The 20714-nt window shown below is 39.8% G+C and overlaps 1 protein-coding gene across 1 annotated transcript; it reads left to right on the plus strand.

Moving 5' to 3' along the window:
• Window positions 1–437: 437 nt before the first annotated feature.
• LOC115431718 (NLR family CARD domain-containing protein 3-like) lies at window positions 438–20287 on the plus strand. The gene is made up of 8 exons (XM_030152341.1): window positions 438–553; window positions 781–918; window positions 1122–1241; window positions 5239–5462; window positions 7811–9623; window positions 10255–10425; window positions 17170–17343; window positions 20095–20287. Exons 1-8 carry the CDS (start codon window positions 438–440, stop codon window positions 20270–20272), a joined length of 2934 nt encoding a protein of 977 aa, XP_030008201.1. The 3' UTR covers window positions 20273–20287.
• The last annotated feature ends 427 nt before the right edge of the window (window positions 20288–20714 follow it).

A 20714-nucleotide genomic window follows, 5' to 3' on the forward strand; every position in this document is an offset into this window, starting at 1 on the left:
TCACAGCGTGGTCATGTGTAGACCTTAAAAAACACTTCAACGTGTTTGGGCTTCAAGCCTTCATCAGGAAGTCAAACAAACAAACAGAAGCCTGGAAAACTGTCAAGGACAAACTGGTCCAGTGCCATCTCCAACCCAGCACTCCACCATCATGACTGGGTCACGGCCCTAAAGGCAGTTACAAATGCAGCCACTGGAACCACTGCACTAATGTCATACACACAACAACTTTCTTGGACTCTACTTCACAAAAAGAATACACAATCAATCATTTTATCAACTGTAAAACAACGTTTGTCATCTACAAACTGGAATGTACTTTATCATATAAATACGTGTTCAGACGATCACAGAACTGTTCACATCTCACAAACTATGAAGTCAAATAAAGGGAGTGTTTATTACCTTAAAATAACACAGGGTCAAAGTATGAATGCATGACGTCCAATAAATGCAGAGGGGGAGGGGCATCCGTCAGCCCAGGTGAACCACCTGAACGTATTCAGAGTTCAGACTCCGTTTTGACAGAAGAACAGAAGACGTCTGGTTCAGGGTGAGTCTGACATTCAGATCATTTTCCTGTTCTAGTCTCTCAGTGGGTTTTCTGGGTGTGGACTGGATCTGTAAACATGGATGGAGTCCCTTCCAGGCTGAGTGTCCGCTAGGTTTACTGGACTCTGTGTCCACTGGCTTATTTCCTGTTGTGTCAGTGTTTGTGACAGATGAACACAGTGTTTTAGTGAGGTGAGCTCACAGTAGTTTGACTGTTTGTCCTTTCAGACTGACTGAAGTTCACAGGATGAGTCTGAGTGTGGATGAAGAGGAGGACGGAGCAGAGTTATCCCATGATACAAACAGGGGTTTGTCCATAAAGGAACCTCCAGGGGGCAGTAATGAACCAGGACCCTCTGATCCACAGTGAGTCCACTGTCACACACCTTTAATATTTGACTACAGACACAACAGGACATGATGTGTCCACTTTAAAGTCCAAATGTGTCCTTCAGACAGAATAAAAACACACATGAATAATAACCAAAGGTGATAGAAAATGAAGTGTTCAGATGTGAATAACACTAACATACTGTCCAATCCAACTGTTGGACTTGTGTTGTTTCCAGAGGTCAGTATAACAGACCCAGAGCAGAGTCTCCAGTGTCCACATGTCTGTCCATGAAGAGTGACCGGTCCATGTGGAATCCTCCAGAGTTTAGTCGTGAACCTGGACCTTCAGACACAGAGTAAGAGACTGTTTATTCTTTCAAATGATCTGCAGGACACGTTTTAGCAGTGATTTCATTTCACATCCAGAGTCTATTGTGACATTTAACTCATATTAAAGCTGTTTGACAGAGGCCTCGATGCAGACGCGTCAATATAGAACTGAGGGACTGTGGAAGTCCTTGGGATAGATCTTACATACATCTGTATGAAAAGTAAAAAAAATAATAATATATTTATTTTATGTTCATTATGATCATGTCTTTAAAAATTCCATAATTATTTAATAATAGAAACAATCACTTATTAATAAATGATTAATAAATAATTAATAAATGATTGGATAGACTAAAATGTCAACTAAAGAACTGTCCAAATTTAATAACAACCACCTTCTAATTAGATAAACAATAATAAAATGAACTAAGTTAAAAACTGTTTGGATTGTGTTCTTTTTATTTAGTTGAGATAATCATGACAGATATTTCTTTTTTGACAATATATCAAAATTTATATGAAAAATAACAAATTGTATCTGTGTCAGAAATGACTTTAATCTCAGTTACCCATGACAAAAGCACCTGTGAAGGAAGTGTGTTTATTCCAAATCACATGACCTGCTCCACATGATGTCATTTCCTCCTGAAGAAAACACTGAAAATACTCCAAGTTCTGTCTCCTCTTTCTGAGTTATTTCATATACAGTAGTGTGGGAGTCAAGTGTGTATTTATGGCACTTTTATGTCAACTGTGTTACGACAATATCTTTATAAATAACTTTCAATGTGACTTTGACTTTATATATGTGTAGGAGCTATTTGTCTGTTTAGTTTGGGTTCAAAGTTAATTGACCTTTTTTGTTCAGTAATTTTGTATTTTTTGCTAATTGTTTATTTTTGGTTTGTTTGCTTTTTGTTTGTTTCATATTGAACATATATTTTTGGATTTTCATGGTTCTTTCTTTCATTCTTTAGTATTTAGCTCCTTTTTGTTTTGTGTTTTCTTATTGGTTTAGACCGTGGGCACCTGGGTATAAATAGGCAGCACCAACTTAGACCATCATGCACCTGGGTGGGCCTCTGGTTTTCTACCAGTCAGTCAGTCCAGTCCAGTCCAGTCCAGTCCAGTCTGAACAAGAGAGACAGCAGAAAGGCCTTGGCTGTTGTTTTCCTGCAGAAAGCCTGAAAATAAACCCCTTGGAATCCATCTAAACCCATGGTGCATCTAGTGGTTATTTGAGTTCTGTTCAAGTCTTCAGTTCAGTGACTTTTCAGTCGTTTAAATTTGGTGACAAACAGCCACTACTATATGATATTTAGAAGAATCTATGTGTAAAAATGCCATGTGGTGTTCTGGTTCTGTTGGTTTTAGGGCTGAAAACAGCACAAATGTCAACTCTACCTGTCAACTCTGTTACCCTGTAAAGACAACTGCAAAAGTCCTTCAGTTTTATATTGACTCAGACGCAGGAAACAGGATGAGTGCAACAGGAAGTTGCAGAGGGAGGGGCTGTGGACCACAGTGTCTGACAGAAGAACTGACATGCATTTGGCTGTTCCAACCAGTGTTGTACAAGTTACTTCCAAACTGGGATCCATTACAGATTACTGTTATTTCAAAGTAACTCCTTACATTACAATATTACTGTCTCAGACTAGGAGATATTATCACATTTATTAATGATTGTATTTATAGTAAATATTAAAAGTGCATATAAATATTCTAGTTTCTATTAAAACCATTTGATTATTCAAATCTGATTGTGTGTGAGGTGACTAAAAGAAGTGTATGTGAATGGTTTGTATGGATGTTATGTGTTATTGTACAAATATATAGAAAAACAGTGTGTTAAAGCAGTGGAAGCAGAATGAATGTAATCATTAGGGGGTGGAGTCCATACGTTGGACTTCTTCCCACTCCTTTTGGAGCGCTGAAAACTTTAGTTTGACCATGTTGTTTGGTTCTTTGTTTTCTGATGATTCTATGCGCTGGAAATCCAACTAAACTAAGTCAGAATTGTAATGCATTACTGGAGCCTTAAAGCAGAGTTCGGTTTAGTACTGAGCAGACGTCCATGTGGACAGTGGACTGTCCTCTGCCGTCTGCACCCATTGGCTGAACACCAACAGGAAATAGAACTGTAGACACATTTTGGATTCCTTCAGGTCTCACAGTCTTCCTGTTTTGTTTTTTTCATTTGAGTAATTAAATTATGGACAAAAGTGTGTTGTAACACAAGTACTATTGAACATGTACTGAGTAAAATATTACTGAAAATTGAGTAGTAATGCCTGACACTACTGCGTTACAGCAAATGGTAATCTATTACTGTAATGCATTACTTTTATAATGCGTTACCCCCAACACTGGTTCCAACACACTTTAAATTCACAGTTTATTTAATTTGTCTATGTATTTATTTGGATCCAGGAGCAGTTTGGTCCTGGTGTATTTCCACATCTGAGCAAATCATATCTGTCCAATTTTTATATTTATTTCACATGTTGTGGTTCTACTGTGGCTGATTATTTTTCAATAAATAATGAAAATATCAGGCTCAGTTTTTCTTATGTTTACTAGGATTAATAACAGTTTTCATAAAATCTGAATCAAATCAGAGCTGGTCAGTCTGGAGGCATCTGTTTATTTCACATGTTCTGACATGGACGTAAACTACCAGTTGACAGGTTGTCACAGTTCAACAAACATGAGACACTGATTCTAGTTGGACTTTATTGGTTCAACAACAGTAGAGACAGAACAGGACATGATGTTTTCACTTTAAAGTCCAAATGTGTCCTTCAGACAGAATAAAAACACATGAATAATAACCAAAGGTGATAAAAAATGAAGTGTTCAGATGTGAATAACACTAACATACTGTCCAATCCAACTGTTGGACTTGTGTTGTTTCCAGAGGTCAGTATAACAGACCCAGAGCAGAGTCTCCAGTGTCCACATGTCTGTCCATGAAGAGTGACCGGTCCAGGAAACCTCCTCCAGAGTTTAGTCCTGAACCTGGACCTTCAGACACAGAGTAAGGGACTGTTTCTACAGATGAGACATTATTTCTGATCTTTATTTGACATGTATGAATTCATCTGACAGAAGAATTTTTAATCTAATTGAAGTCTTGATTGACAGCTGCAACCATTAGTCCGAACCCTCTACGTTCATAGTTGTGTGTGTTTTTGATCATATGCAGTCCTCTACTATTACTGTTAATACTCTTCTTGCTTGTATATTGATGAAGTTTGCAGGTCAAATGTGATCAGTTCCTGTCAGTAACTGGTTCAAATCAAACTCAGGTGTGTGAGTAGAACTGACAGTTTCCAGTCCAGCTTTAGTGAAATGGTCTAAACTCCTCATGTGGACTCCAGCTGCTGTGAATAAAAGATGTTTGAGACTCTGAGATGAACAACAGCCTTAAAGTCTGTGAAACACATGAGACTCACTCACATGTGACAAAAAGAAAGACGTTCAATCCTGAACCAAATGTGTGTAAAGGTTCAGACACTAAGAGCCTGTTTTTCTGCTTGAAGTGTTTTCTTCATTTGAATGAACATTAAACACATGTTTGTGTGAGAATCAGCTCTGAAACAGACCAGTAAGACCAGAGCAGTTTTAGATGGAAGTCCTCTGTGTGGTGTGGACACACTTAGAAATGCTGGGTTGTTTTCAGAACCCGACCGCTGGGTTAAGGCTGTTGGGTCACAGGTCTGGTGGGTTTGACTGAACATGGGCTTCAAAAGAATCAAGCAGTGCATTGGGTTGGACATGTGAGCTGAAATGGAGGCTCATCAGTCCTTCCAGCTGCCATTTTCAGACAGACTGTGAGTTAAGGCGGCTCAGTGGTTTACACTGGCACCGCTCAGCAACAAGGTCCTGGGTCTGATCCCCAACCAGACCAGGTCCTTGAGCCAGCACAGAGCTGTGAGTGTAGATGTGATCCTTTGAACAGCTGATCTGAAAGAACTTTGAAGAAGCTTCTTCTAAACAATGTCTTGATGTCCACAGAGAGACGGAGAGGACTCATGTTCCTGAGGTGGACCCAGCGTCCTGTTCTTTGTGTCAGAAGGTCCAGAGTGATCCGGTTCGGACCAGCTGCGGACACTGGTTGTGCAGACAGTGCATCACTTCATACTGGGACCAGTCTGGTTCATCAGGAGACTCCTCCTGTCCCCAGTGTGAAGAAACATCCAGAACAAGAGCTGAGCTGCAGATCCACAGCTCTGTCCAAAGTAAGACTGGACATCTGTCTGAATCAAGGTTATAATAGTTTTAGATTTTTAATTATAGTTTAGTTTCATTTAGTTTTGACTTTTTTTTCTCTAACTCAGTTTTAATTTGTTTTTAGAGCAGGTTTGCTAGTTTTTATTAGTTATCGTTTTTTTCTGAATGCTTACTTTTAGTTTAGTTTAGTTTAGTTTTAGTTTTAATTTTAGTTATTTCATATATTTTATCTTCCTCACCATCCTATTCAAAGAAATTAGTGAGGCGCGAATCAGCGGGTTACTCTGGACACTTCATTTGGGGGTGGGGTTAGGGCAGCTCATTGACTGAGCAGAGACACAAACACATGTTCATTATGATGTATAAATTCCCTATAGCAGGTTGGTTGTGTGTGTGTGTGTGTGTGTGTGTGTGTGTGTGTGTGTGTGTGATCCATACACAGCGTAACTTACGTGAAAACAATGTGAAGATGCACAAAGCGTGAGAGGAGATGCACAAAGCAGCCAGCAGTTAAAGCAGATATAAACATATAAACCAGCTATCCAGCAGTTAAACCAGATATAAACATATAAACCAGCTATCCAGCAGTTAAACCAGATATAAAGATAGAAACCAGCTAACCAGCACTTAAACCAGATACAAATATGTAAACCAGCTAACCAGCAGTTAAACCAGATATGAACATATAAACCAACTAACCAGCAGTTAAAGCAGATATAAACATATAAACCAGCTAACCAGCAGTTAAAGCAGATATAAACATATAAACCAGCTAACCAGCAGTTAAAGCAGATATAAACATATAAACCAGCTAACCAGCAGTTAAAGCAGATATAAACATATAAACCAGCTAACCAGCAGTTAAACCAGATAGAAATATATAAACCAGCCAACCAGCAGTTAAAGCAGATATAAACATATAAACCAGCTAACCAGCAGTTAAACCAGATAGAAATATATAAACCAGCCAACCAGCAGTTAAAGCAGATATAAACATATAAACCAGCTAACCAGCAGTTAAACCAGATAGAAATATATAAACCAGCCAACCAGCAGTTAAAGCAGATATAAACATATCAACCAGCCAACCAGCAGTTAAACCAGATAGAAACATATAAACCAGCTAACCAGCAGTTAAACCAGATAGAAACATATATAACCATATCTAACCCAGTTCATCAGTAAACCACACCTTAGTAGATCTCTCATCTCTTAATCATCTGCAGTTCCATTATTAGCCAACTTTGCTTCAGTTCAGTTTAGCTAGCTGTAGCTAATAACATCAAACGGTTTTTAACATTCTAACAGGTTCCATCCCTCTGTAATTGGATTAGTTTTCATCCTCCTCTTTTCTCCTCTTCTAAACTGTGCAGTTAAGGGCTTGGAAGGCCTTTTCATAGTGATAAACTCTCCAGTCTTTACCTGGATGACTCTGTCCTTTAGCTCCACTCGGTCTCTGTCACTCACACGCACACACAGTGAGCAAAAAAAAACAAAAAACAACCCCACTCATCACGAAAGTAAATCCCAGACAGGACTGTGCTGCTTTGTCCCAGCTTTAGTCTGTATGTTCCAGGTAGAGTAGGGACCAGAGGACAACTGGAAACCACAGTGACCAGACATGAGACTGTCGTATGGTGTCACCAGCTAAAACTGCTGGAGTGAAATAAATCAATTTCATATCAATCTGACATTGACAAAGACGAAAACGAAGGGAATTTTATCCATAATTTTTATACGTTTTAGTTAGTTTTGTAAGCATCCAATACAGTTTCAGTTACTTATCGTTTTTTTTCTTTTAATTAGAGTTTTTATTTATTTCAGTTAACGAAAATGTTTTTTCTATTTTAGTTTTCGTCATTTCGTTCGTTTTCGTTAACGAATATAACCTTGGTCTGAACATGTCTGCACTTCACTAAACACAACATGTGTTCAACTGTCACTGACTGAGCAGCACAACAAAGAACATCTGAACTGCATTAGACTGAACTACATTTTCTATCAAATGTTGGAAATGATCAACTGAAATATTGATTTTATTTCCTATTGATCAAATTCAATGTTTTACAGAGGATGATGGTCAAAGTAACTCACTGATTCTCTGTAAATTCAATCCCATTATTCAGTATTTGGTCAGTGACAATCATCTTGTCCGTGTTGTTAAAACTGCTTTGGAATGATTCCTGTTTGTATAAATCAGATCCATGTCTGATCAGTGGTTTCCATAGTAACAGGTCTAGGGTTTGTCATTTGGAAACTGTTGTCAATATGAAATAGTATTAACATTGACTGACAGATGAGAACAGATGTTTTGACCCAGCTGTGTTTATTTCAAGTGTTTGTTGTCTGGTTGCAGTTGAACATAAACTCAGTCTGAGGAGCAGATGTGAATGTGTGACTGAAGGAACTGAGGAAACAGGAAGTAGAACCCGTCTAAACCGGATCTACACTGAGCTCTACATCACAGAGGGACAGAGTGAAGACGTTCATACCCAACATGAGGTGAGGACGCTGGAGACAGTTTCCAAGAAGATCATCCAAGAAAGGCCAATCAGGTGTCAGGACATCTTCAAAGCCTTACCCGAGCAGCAGAAACCCATCAGAGTGGTTCTGACCAACGGCGTGGCTGGAGTTGAAAAAACCTTCTCGGTGCTGAAGTTCACTCTGGACTGGGCCGAGGGTTTAGAGAACCAGGACGTCAGTCTGGTGGTTCCACTGTCCTTCAGAGAGCTGAACCTGGTCTCAGATGAGCAGTACAGTCTGCTGGCGCTGCTCCATGTTTTCCATCCAACATTACAGAAGGTCACAGCAGAGCAGATCAGCGTCTGCAAACTTGTGTTCATCTGCGACGGCCTGGATGAAAGCAGACTGTCACTGGATTTCCACCACTGTCAGGTTGTTTCAGACGTCACTCAGAAGTCATCAGTCAACGTCCTGTTGACCAACCTCATCAAGGGGAACCTGCTTCCATCAGCTCTGATCTGGATAACATCTAGACCTGCAGCAGCCAATCAGATCCCTCCTTCATGTGTGGACAGGGTAACAGAGGTCCGAGGCTTCACCACTGATGACCAGAAGGAGGAGTACTTCAAGAAGAGATCCACTGATGAAGATCTGTCCAACAAAATGATCTCACACATCAAGACATCCAGGAGCCTCCACATCATGTGTCAAATCCCAGTCTTCTGCTGGATCAGTTCTACAGTTCTGGAGCACATGTTGACTTCAGAGCAGAGAGAAGAGCTGCCCAAGACCCTGACAGACCTGTACTCACACTTCATCATGGTCCAGACAAAGAGGAAGAAGAAGTACAAAAACGGACATGAAACAAGTCTAGAAGAGCTGACAAAGGCAGACATGGAAGTCCTTCTGAAGTTGGGGAGGCTGGCGTTTGAACAACTGGAGAAAAGAAACATGATGTTCTACCAAGAAGACCTGGATCAGTGTGGTCTGGACGTCACAGAGGCCTTGGTGTACTCAGGAGTTTGTACAGAGATCTTCAAAACAGAGACTGTGATCTTCCAGAAAACAATCTACAGCTTTGTTCACCTGAGTGTTCAGGAGTTTCTGGCTGCAGTCTACATCTACCACTGTTACACTAGCAACAACACAGAGGTTCTGAAGAGGTTTATGGGAGACTCAGCGTTCAGAAACATGTTCAGGCGTTTCACAGTCAGTGACAGCCTCAGTGACAGCCTCAGTGACAGCCTGGATGTTTTCCTCAGAAAAGTCATGATAAAATCCCTTCAGAGTGAGAACGGACACCTGGATCTGTTTGTTCGTTTCCTTCATGGGCTCTGTCTGGAGTCCAACCACAGACTTTTAGGAGGTCTGCTGGGTCCAAAAGAGAACAGACCAGAGAGCATCCATAAAGTCATCATGAACCTGAAGCAGATGAACACTAAGGACATCTGTCCTGACAGAAGCATCAACATCTTCCACTGTCTGACGGAGATGAAGGACCAAACAGTCCATCAGGAGATCCAAGAGTTCCTGAAGTCAGAGAACAGATCACAGAAGGAACTGTCTGAGATCCAGTGTTCAGCTCTGGCCTACATGTTGCAGATGTCAGAGGAGGTTCTGGATGAACTGAACCTGCAGAAGTACAACACATCAAATGAAGGAAGACACAGACTGATCCCAGCTGTGAGGAACTGCAGAGAGGCCATGTAAGTACTGATGAGAATATGAACAGTATGAATCATAGACTGAATCTAAAGATGGATCACATGACCCTCTGTCTTGTGTTTATGTCAAAGTGAAATATGGGAACTGCCATGATGGTTGTATGATCAGAGTCAACGGAGTAGAGACACTGGGATGTGAGGTCCACCCACCAGATGACTGATTGGTTTGTGTTTGAGTTTCTGAGGGATTCTTGACACTGATTGGTCATTGAAGCGGTCGATCACTCATTTTAAGATCATCATGTAACTTATTCAAATCTAAGTAATTAGTCAAATGATTTCTTTAATAAATATCAGCCTAATGAACATTTATTGGATGTATACTTTGACTGTGTAGTTTGTCTGAAGTCCCATAGAACAGGAGAACAGTCTGAACTATACTACATCCAGCCACTAGGGGCAGATCTAGGGTGTTTGGTTTTATTGTTTGGAAGCTGTCATTCCATCTGTCTTTATACTCGTCTATTTTATTCATCTGGTTTTCTTGTCTTTTTTAAACCTTCGAACTGTTCATTAAACTGGTGTCACACAACACCATATCCTGACCTTGTTCAGACTCAGATGTTCAATAAATGTGTTCATAATTAATTTCCTGTAAATTCTGTATTTATAGACTTTCTGCCTGTAGACTCTCACAGACTGACTGTGAAGTTGTGGCCTCAGCTCTGAAGTCTAATCCTTCACATCTGAGACTTTTGGATCTGAGTCTCAACGACCTACATGATTCAGGAGTGAAACTGGCGTCTGGACTGGAGAGTCCAAACTGCAGACTGGAAACTCTGAGGTTAGTTCACTGACTGTCTACTGTTCAGTCCAAACACATCCATGTGTTTTTCCTCTTGAGCGTCATGGGGGTGCCAGAGGTGATCCTGCTTACCTATAGATGAAGGTGGGGTCCACCCTGTTCACTGCAGTACTGTCACACACAAACAACCATTCATTCTCACATTCACATCTATGAGGGATTTGGATTTCCCATTGAAACTATGAAGGAGGAGGATGTTAGGAACCTGGAGAACCCAGAGAGAACCCATGCAGACAGGGGTAGAACATGCAGCGCTCACACACAAAGGTACACACAGTTGGTGCTGGAATCCTCCTTCTGCTCAGAGGCCATAGTGCTAATTACTGAAGCACCATGTGGTCCAGTGGAACAACAGCTGTTCCTGATCTGATCTCAGACAACCAAAACTGACACTGAAAACCTACGATGAAAGAGATGTTTGTAAAAATACTGTAAATGTTTAATTTGCAAGATTCACACACGTTTACAGGATCAGATGTGTGAGCATTAAACAACCAAACCTTTGTCATACAAACCCATCATCATCCTTTATTTTCCATCATATGATGAGTTGAAGATGTTCTTTTAATACAGTCAAGTAAAAGCACCACGATGAAATACCAAATACTGATAAAAATAAGATAACGCAAAGTAAAAGAATAATAGAACACCAAGAAAAGCTGTCATCAGATGTCTGTTCTTGAGTTTATCATTTTCTATTTGAAACCTTTTCAGCTCAGATCAGAGGATTGAACATTAAACAAGAACATCATCTTCTAATATTGAATAAATGTACATATTACATACAGTGAAACCCACAGATCAGCAGATGGGTTGAGTTGAAATATTTGTAATAAAATGAAACATGAATTGTTTCATTTCTGGACTGAGTTATAAATCAAAGAACACTGACAGCAATAATTTTCCTGCACATTAAGTATTATGAGTTCAAACCATTTAATTACATTTTACTTGTAATGAGAACGACTTTAGGAATCTAGTATTTGTACTTTACATATTGTATTGATCGTAGAATAAATAGTGCTGTCAGACAATTAAAAGTTTTAATCAGATTAATCCCAGGGTTGCTGTGGATTAGTTTGGATTAATCATGATTAAATCTCATTAATTTTTTATCTGTATTAATGGTGTTTCATTTTGCTTGAGTAAAAAGACTCAAGAAAGAAGGGAATATATTTGCACTAGAGGTGATTGACACTCATATCCAGAAAATGAAGGGTGTGCAGGATCCCAAAAAAATTGGATGAAAAAAAAAAAAATAAAAGTAAGAAAGTAACGTTTTGGGCCGAGGCCCGACTGGCCTCATGTCTGTTAATAAATTCTTTGAGAGCTCACAGGTTGTGCGGACCTTACTTTTTTTTTTTTTTTTTCAATATATTTGCACTGAACATGTTTGTCACAAGTTTGGATTCTGTCAGCCCAAGTGTTGGCAGAATCCAGACTAACGTCTGCTTGGTGTTAATGTGGTATTTGAATCTGGAAGTGCTTCAGTGAATAGAAAACTCCTTCCTGCAGAGTGGGTCCAAGATTTTCTGTGGGTCGACTGTTTGTCTGGGTTTTTTTGTCCTCATATTTCTGCTCTTCCATCTTTATGGGTCGGTTCTGCTGGTTCTGTTCTTTATGGGTTGGTTCTGCTGGTTCTGTTCTTTATGGGTTGGTTCTGCTGGTTCTGTTCTTAATGGGTCGGTTCAGCTGGTTCTGTTCTTTATGGGTCAGTTCTGCTGGTTCTGTTCTTTATGGGTCGGTTCTGCTGGTTCTTCTCTTGTATCTTTATGGGTCGGTTCTGCTGGTTCATTTCTTTATGGGTCGGTTCTGCTGGTTCTGTTCTTTATGGGTCGGTTCTGCTGGTTCTGTTCTTTATGGATCGGTTCTGCTGGTCCTGCTCTTCCATCTTTATGGGTCGGTTCTGCTGGTTCTGCTCTTTATGGGTCAGTTCTGCTGGTTCTGTTCTTTATGGGTCGGTTCTGCTGGTTCTGCTCTTGTATCTTTATGGGTCAGTTCTGCTGGTTCTGTTCTTTATGGGTCGGTTCTGCTGAGTCTGTTCTGTATGGGTCGGTTCTGCTGGTTCTGTTCTTTATGGGTGGGTTCTGCTGGTTCCGCTCTTCTATCTTTAAGGGTCAGTTATGCTGGTTCTGCTCTTCCATCTTTATGGGTGGGTTCTGCTGGTTCTGTTCTTTATGGGTCAGTTCTGCTGGTTCTGCTCTTCCATCTTTATGGGTCAGTTCTGCTGGTTCTGTTCTTTATGGGTCGGTTCTGCTGGTTCTGCTCTTGTATCTTTATGGGTCGGTTCTGCTGGTTCTGTTCTTTATGGGTCGGTTCTGCTGGTTCTGTTCTTTATGGGTCAGTTCTGCTGGTTCTGCTCTTCCATCTTTATGGGTCGGTTCTGCTGGTCCTGTTCTTTATGGGTCGGTTCTGCTGGTTCTGTTCTTTATGGGTTGGTTCTGCTGGTTCTGTTCTTCCCTCTTTATGGGTCGGTTCTGCTGGTCCTGTTCTTTATGGGTTGGTTCTGCTGGTTCTGTTCTTTTTTTTTTGTCATCTTTTTTTTATTATTTTTCAGTCAGCATCATCTTAGCATTTTACATCATTTACATGACTTCTATGTATGTAAAAAGGAAAATAAAAAAAAAAACAACACAAAAAAAAAGTAAAACATTCTCCAACAGGGGAGCATTAACAGGAATAGTAAAAATATACAAAGCAACCCAAAATATAGTTAAAGGGAAACAACACATATTTCACATTCCATTCTTTTTCCCGGTATGAGATGAACATTGAACATTTAAAGTATAGTACGAACCCAGGGTTTACATGGATCTATATGCACAATACTCTTATTCAGTGTAATCAGCTCTTAATAGTTTTATAAAAACAACCCATTTTTTCCAATACTTTGTGAATTTGTCTAAATCCAGTCTGACAGAGAAAGTCAACTTCTCCATCCTATCGATGTCATCTATAACCTCTATCCACTCCTCCATTTTTGGTGCATCCTTTTTTAGCCACTTCCTAGTGATGGCTTATTTCCCTGCTACTGACAATATTCTGAATAAATATTTGTCTTGTGAATGTGTTCTCCCCTGGTTCTCTTTTCCCAAGTATATAGATTCAAAAGTGAATGGAAATTGGACTTTGAAAATTTTCTCCATGCTTTTCTTCAAATCCTGCCAAAAAGGTACAATATAAGGGCAGTCCCAAAATATATGAAAATGATTGGCTTTACTTTCACCACAGTCTCCAACATCTTGTATCCTGAGATTTCTGCGCTGTTGTAATAAAATATCTCATAATATTCCGCCAACCATATTCCCTCCATGATAGGGAGCATGTTGTTTTCCATTGTTGCTCACTGATATACTCCCATTCCTCCTCAGATAATGTTCTTCCCACCTCTTTTTCCCACTTTTCTTTATATATACTGTATTGTTTCCTTTTAAATTTTCCACTTCTTTATACAGTTTTAATATTAATTTCTTGCCTGAGTCTGATTTATATGCTAAAATGAACAGTTTAATTATCCCTGTGTCTGCCTCCTTTAATTTTTTCATAGTTTGCTCCATATAATGTCTCATCTGAAAATATCTGTATAAATCCTTGTTGTTTAAACCATATTAATTTTTTAGATCCTCAAAACTTTTAAAAACATTCTTCTTAAAGAGCTCCCAAAATATTGTTGGTCCCCGGTCCCATCTACGAAACCTACTATCCACTGTGTTGGGTGTAAAATCTGAATCATGTGCAATCCATCGCAGTATCCTACTTTGCTCTGTTAAGTTATTTTTTGTTAGAATTTCAAACCATATATTAAGGGATATACCCAACCATGGATTTAAATTCTCTTTGAGCTGTTCCCTCAGTTTTTTATCATTTATGATGGCTTGTATTGGAACAGTATTTGATGTAAAACACTCAATATCCTTCCATCTTGCTCTGTAGGCTGGATTACACAGGTTCCATAGAGTTTTTAACTGTGCAGCCTGATAGCAGCTTCTAAGACAGGGCAGGGCTAGTCCTCCTTTCACTCTGGCCAACTGTAAAGTTTTATAACTTATTCTTGGTCTGTTCCCCACCAAATGTTTCTTGAGATGAATTTATCCCACTCTGTAAATTCTTTATCTGTTACCTGTATTGGAAGGGTTTGGAATAAATACAGTAACCTTGGAAGAACATTCATTTTAACCGCTTCTATTCTTGAAACTAAAGTTGTGAATGGGATTAACTTCCACCTTACCATATCTGATTTTATTTTTGAAATTAATGAACCATAATTTATTGATTTGAATTTAGATAAATCCTGAGGAAGGTTTACTTCCAGGTATTTAATGAATTTTGAATTCCAATTAAAACTAAATCTTTCTTTAATAGATTGGTCAGGATCATAGTTGAATAAGAGAACCTGGGTCTTTTTCACATTTAATTTATAACCTGAAAATAGTCCAAATTCCTCAAGTGTTGACATTAATGCTGGAAGGGACGCAGTGGGTTGTGTTAAGTATATTAACACGTCATCCGCAAATAGCGCTATTTTCTGTTCACCCCCTTCCATGTCTACACCTTTTATGTTTTCATTCTGTTTTATCCATTGGCTCAGTGGTTCCAAATATATAGCGAATAGGAGAGGGTTAATTGAACAACCTTGACGACACCCCCGTTCTAGTATGGGTTCTGTTCTTTATGGGTTGGCTCTGCTGGTTCTGCTCTTCTATCTTTATGGGTGGGTTCTGCTGGTTCTGTTCTTTATGGGTGGGTTCTGCTGGTTCTGTTCTAACTCTACTGGACAAACTGACCCAAATGTGTTGGAGCAGACGTTCACACTCATTCTGCTGCAGATGGGTTAATGACGTTAACATTTATGATCAGATTAATCATGATGATGGATTAATCTGAGTTAATGCGTTAATTTTCACAGCCCTAAAAATAAATAAAATGTGTGTCATTAATGGATTTAATTTACATCATTGACTCTGTCTTCAGGTTGTGGGGCTGCAGATTATCGCAGATCAGCTGTTCTTCTGTGGCCCCAGTCCAATCCTTCACATCTGATAGAACTGAATCTGAGTGGAAACAACCTCCAGGATTCATCAGTGAAGGAGCTGTGTGATTTCCTGCAGAGTCCACATTGTAAACTACAGGATCTGAGGTCAGTTCACTGTTACTGTTCTAGAGTTTATATGTTTTACTCACGGTAGAGCCTCATCAGAGATGAGAACAAATATGTGAAGGATCTCTTTACAATAAAAAGAAAAAAAACTTTTCATAAGACATATCAAAATGAAATCCAAAATACCTGTATTGTATTTTAAAAAAAATAAATATACCATATTTTTCAGGCCATAAGGTGCACCATATTATAAGGCACAGTGTCATTGAACGGGTCTATCTTCATACATAAGGTGCACTGGATTATAAGGCGCATTAAGCAAAACAAAACATTCAGATAAGTCAAACTTTATTCAACTCACAACAACCACGATCACAATAACTCTCAACATTGTTCAGTTGTAACACATCAGAAATAGAGAGGGGAAGCCAGCACTAGCCAAATAAAAATACACAACAATACACTCACTTTTTCAGTTCATTCCTCTTTCCACAAATCCATCAAATTCTTCATCCTCAGTTTCTGAGTTTAACAATTGGGCGATTTCTGCATCAAGCGTGCCCGGATCCCTCTCGTCATTATCCGAGTCAGTCTCGTTGCTGTTACTTCGCTTTTCAGTGACGATTCCGGCCTTCGTGAAAGCTCGGTCGACACTTGAGACTGATCCCTTAGCCCAGGTGTCCACCATCCATTGGCAGATAGTGGCGTAACTGGCCCTGCGTTGCCTCCCTGTCTTGGTGAATGTGTGTTCGCCCTCTGTCCTCCGATGCTCCCACGCAGCTCACAGTTTACCTTTGAACGACCTGTTGACACCAATATCTAGCGGTTGGAGTTCTTTGGTTAATCCACCCGGAATGATGGCAAGCTCCGAATTAGTTTGCTTCACTTGGGTTTTGACAGGATCAGTGAGATGGGCGCGCATGGAGTCGCAGATCAGTAGGGACGGAGATTTGTGGAAAAAGCCATCCGGCCTCTTGACGTAAACGTAACCCTAACTGTAATATTATGTTAAAGCACAGTACTACGTATTATTCTGCGAGGCTCCTGACGAAGTTAATGCTCCAACAATCCATCAAGCGGTGCAGCTTCATAGCTTACCAAAGTCGCACTAAAACATTTGGACAGATGTTTGAGCGCCGTGTACCACATAAAATCAGTTAGTAAGCACAACCAGAATTAATGCATAAGGGGCACCAGATTAAAAGGCACACTGTCGATTTTTGAGAAAATTAAAGGATTTTAAGTGCACCTTAGAGTCCGAAAAATACAGTGAATTTGTACGTTGAAATGACCAGAAACATGAACAACAGTGTGTGTGTTTATGGATGCACTGACAGACACTGAAAATAGAATTATCTGAACTATAATGATGTCCATTTGATCAGAATACACTCCATCAGTACAATAGAGTCATGACAGATTTATTGTGTGTGTGTGTGTAGGTGTGTGTGTATGTGTGTGTGTTTGTAGAAGACATTGACTCTGTAGACATGGAACTGAAATACATGAGAAAGTGACTGAACAAAAGTGTTAAGTTCAGTCGAGTTAAGTCACCAATTAAAACCTGAACACATCTGACTGGATCATTAATACATTTTAATCTGTGTAATTTATTCTTTCTTCAGGTTGTATAACTGCAGTTTATCACAGATCGGCTGTTCTTCTGTCGCCTCAGCTCTGAAGTCCAATCCTTCACATCTGATAAAACTGGATCTGAGTGAAAACAACCTTCAGGATTCATCAGTGAAGGAGCTGTGTGATTTCCTGCAGAGTCCACATTGTAAACTACAGGATCTGGGGTCAGTTCAGTGTTACTGTTCTAGAGTTTATATGTTTTACTAACGACAGAGCCTCATCAGAGATGAGAACAAATATATGAAGGATCACTTTACAATAAAAAAGAAAAAAAAACAACCTTTTCATAAGATGTATCAAAATGAAATCCAAATACCTGTATTGTATTTTTTTAAATAAATATACCGTATTTTTCGGGCCATAAGGTGCACCATATTATAAGGCACAATATCATCGAACGGGTCTATCTTCATACATAAGGTGCACTGGATTATAAGGCGCATTAAGCAAAACAAAACATTCAGATAAGTCAAACTTTATTCAACTCACAACAACCACGATCACAATAACTCAACATTGTTCAGTTGTAACACATCAGAAATAGAGAGGGGAAGCCAGCACTAGCCAAATAAAAATACACAACAATACACTCACTTTTTCAGTTCATTCCTCTTCCACAAATCCATCAAATTCTTCATCTTCAGTTTCTGAGTTTAACAGTTGGCGATTTCTGCATCAAGCGTGCCCGGATCCCTCTCGTCATTATCCGAGTCAGTCTCGTTGCTGTTACTTCGCTGTTCAGTGATGATTCCGGCCTTCGTGAAAGCTCGGTCGACACTTGAGACTGATCCCTTAGCCCAGGCATCCACCATCCATTGGCAGATAGTGGCATAACTGGCCCTGCGTTGCCTCCCTGTCTTGGTGAATGTGTGTTCGCCCTCTGTCCTCCGATGCTCCCACGCAGCTCACAGTTTACCTTTGAACGACCTGTTGACACCAATATCTAGCGGTTGGAGTTCTTTGGTTAATCCACCCGGAATGATGGCAAGCTCCGAATTAGTTTGCTTCACTTGGGTTTTGACAGGATCAGTGAGATGGGCGCGCATGGAGTCGCAGATCAGTAGGGACGGAGATTTGTGGAAAAAGCCATCCGGCCTCTTGACGTAAACGTAACCCTAACTGTAATATTATGTTAAAGCACAGTACTACGTATTATTCTGCGAGGCTCCTGACGAAGTTAATGCTCCGACAATCCATCAAGCGGTGCAGCTTCATAGCTTACCAAAGTCGCACTAAAACATTTGGACAGATTTTTGAGCGCCGTGTACCACATAAAATCAGTTAGTAAGCACAACCAGAATTAATGCATAAGGGGCACCAGATTACAAGGCACACTGTCGATTTTTGAGAAAATTAAAGGATTTTAAGTGCACCTTGGAGTCCGAAAAATACAGTGAATTTGTACGTTGAAATGACCAGAAACATAAACAACAGTGTGTGTGTTTATGGATGCACTGACAGACACTGAAAATAGAATTATCTGAACTATAATGATATCCATTTGATCAGAATCCACTCCATCAGTACAATAGAGTCATGACAGATTTATTGTGTGTGTTTGTAGAAGATATTGACACTGTAGACATGGAACTGAAACACATGAGAAAGTGATTGAACAAAAGTGTAAAGTTCAGTCGAGTTAAGTCACCAATTAAAACCTGAACACATCTGACTGGATCATTAATACATTTTAATCTGTAGGATTTATTCTTTCTTCAGGTTGCATAACTGCAGTTTATCACAGATCAGCTGTTCTTCTGTGGCCTCAGCTCTGAAGTCCAATCCTTCACATCTGATAAAACTGGATCTGAGTGGAAACAACCTCCAGGATTCATCAGTGAAGGAGCTGTGTGATTTCCTGCAGAGTCCACATTGTAAACTACAGGATCTGTGGTCAGTTCACTGTTAGTTTGATAGAGTTCTGTTTTAGGAGCAGCTGAACCTCATTTATGAACAAACAGAACTGACATCCATTATGTTGTTTTACAGTTCCAAGAACAGTTGTGTGAACCCTTTGAAATGTTGTAGTTTTCTGCATGAATTGGTTATAAAATCTGATCTAATCTCCATGTCAGTCTCAAGTACAGACAAATACAATGTGTTTAAGCTAATAGCACACAAACACTAATAATATTTCATGTGTTTATTGAGCACAACTCTTCAACAGTCCCAGTGAATGTAATGATTGAAGCTCCTTTTGCACCAATAACCTTAAACCAGTGTTTTTGGAGCTGCTGATCTGACCTGCACAATGTCCAGGGACATTTGGGATCATTCTTTGTGACACAACTGCATCAGCTCAGCTCTATTCTGAGCATGTCTGCTGTGAATGGCTCTGGTGAGTTCAGTCCACAGCGTCTCTATTGGATTCAGCTCTGGGCTCTGACTGGCTCTTTCCAAAAGGTGGTTTTTCTGTTTCTGAAGCCACTCTAGTCACTTTACTTCTATGTTTACATGTTGACAAACTCAGGATTCCATTTTGTCCTCCATGATTGGAGCTGCCGTGGCCTGGATTGGCTGGAGAGTCGACTGGTGACCAAAGGGTCGCAGGTTCAATTCCGTGGACTGGTGGAGAGTTTTTGGCTGATATGCCCTTGAGCAAAGCTTTTAACCCCCCATTTTCTCTGTGGTTTTAGGTTCAACACATTCTGTTTGTCTATACTGGTGACTGAGATGCAGATCACATTTTATGAGCAATTCATGCAGAAAACTTTGAGGGTTCACAGAGTTTTTCTAACCACTGTATAGTTGACACCATTTAATGTTGGATTTTTCTGTCAGCTACAAAAATTACAGTCAGTAAAAACTGTTTGGTTGAAATGAATGTTGAATATTTCACATTCATGTTGAAAACCTAAATATATTTGGCTGAAATGTTCATTAATTTTAATCTCCATCATTTCTTCTTTATTCAGGTTGTGGGAATGCAGTTTGTCCAAAATCAGCTGTTCTTATCTGGCGGCAGCTCTGAAGTCCAATCCCTCACATCTGATAAAACTCGACATACGTCAGAACAACCTGAAGGATTCAGATGTTAAAGAACTGGAGGACCTTGTTCAGAGTCCACACTGTAAACTGGAGAAACTGGAGTAAGTAATGTCAGTTTGTGCTGGTTTGGTGAACACCTCCATGATTAGAAGTCTGTTTGATTATTTTTAGTGATTCCTCTGTGGTTTGAATAAATTCAGAAATGTCTCCGTAAACATTTCTTTCTTATCTGTTTGTATTTTCTTCTTTCTTCAGATTGGATGATGTGTGGAAGTTACTGTGATCAGGACTGTGTGAGGATCAGCTGAGTCCAGATTGTGACAACCTGGAAGTTGCCCCAAACACACACACACACACACCCCATAACATGCTTGTTAGCCTCTGGATCCACCCCGGAAATCGTCAACACGATGTCGTCATCACATCCGCTTGGAGTTGGCGGCAGTTTTTAAATACCCCCCCCCCCCATATCCGCATTCGGGGTGCGGTGGTGTGGACGAGTCGACATTGTTGGAAAGCGTCGGAGCTACAGCTCATAGAACAAAAA

Source organism: Sphaeramia orbicularis, chromosome 13, assembly GCF_902148855.1.
Source record: "Sphaeramia orbicularis chromosome 13, fSphaOr1.1, whole genome shotgun sequence".
Classification (NCBI taxonomy): domain Eukaryota; kingdom Metazoa; phylum Chordata; class Actinopteri; order Kurtiformes; family Apogonidae; genus Sphaeramia; species Sphaeramia orbicularis.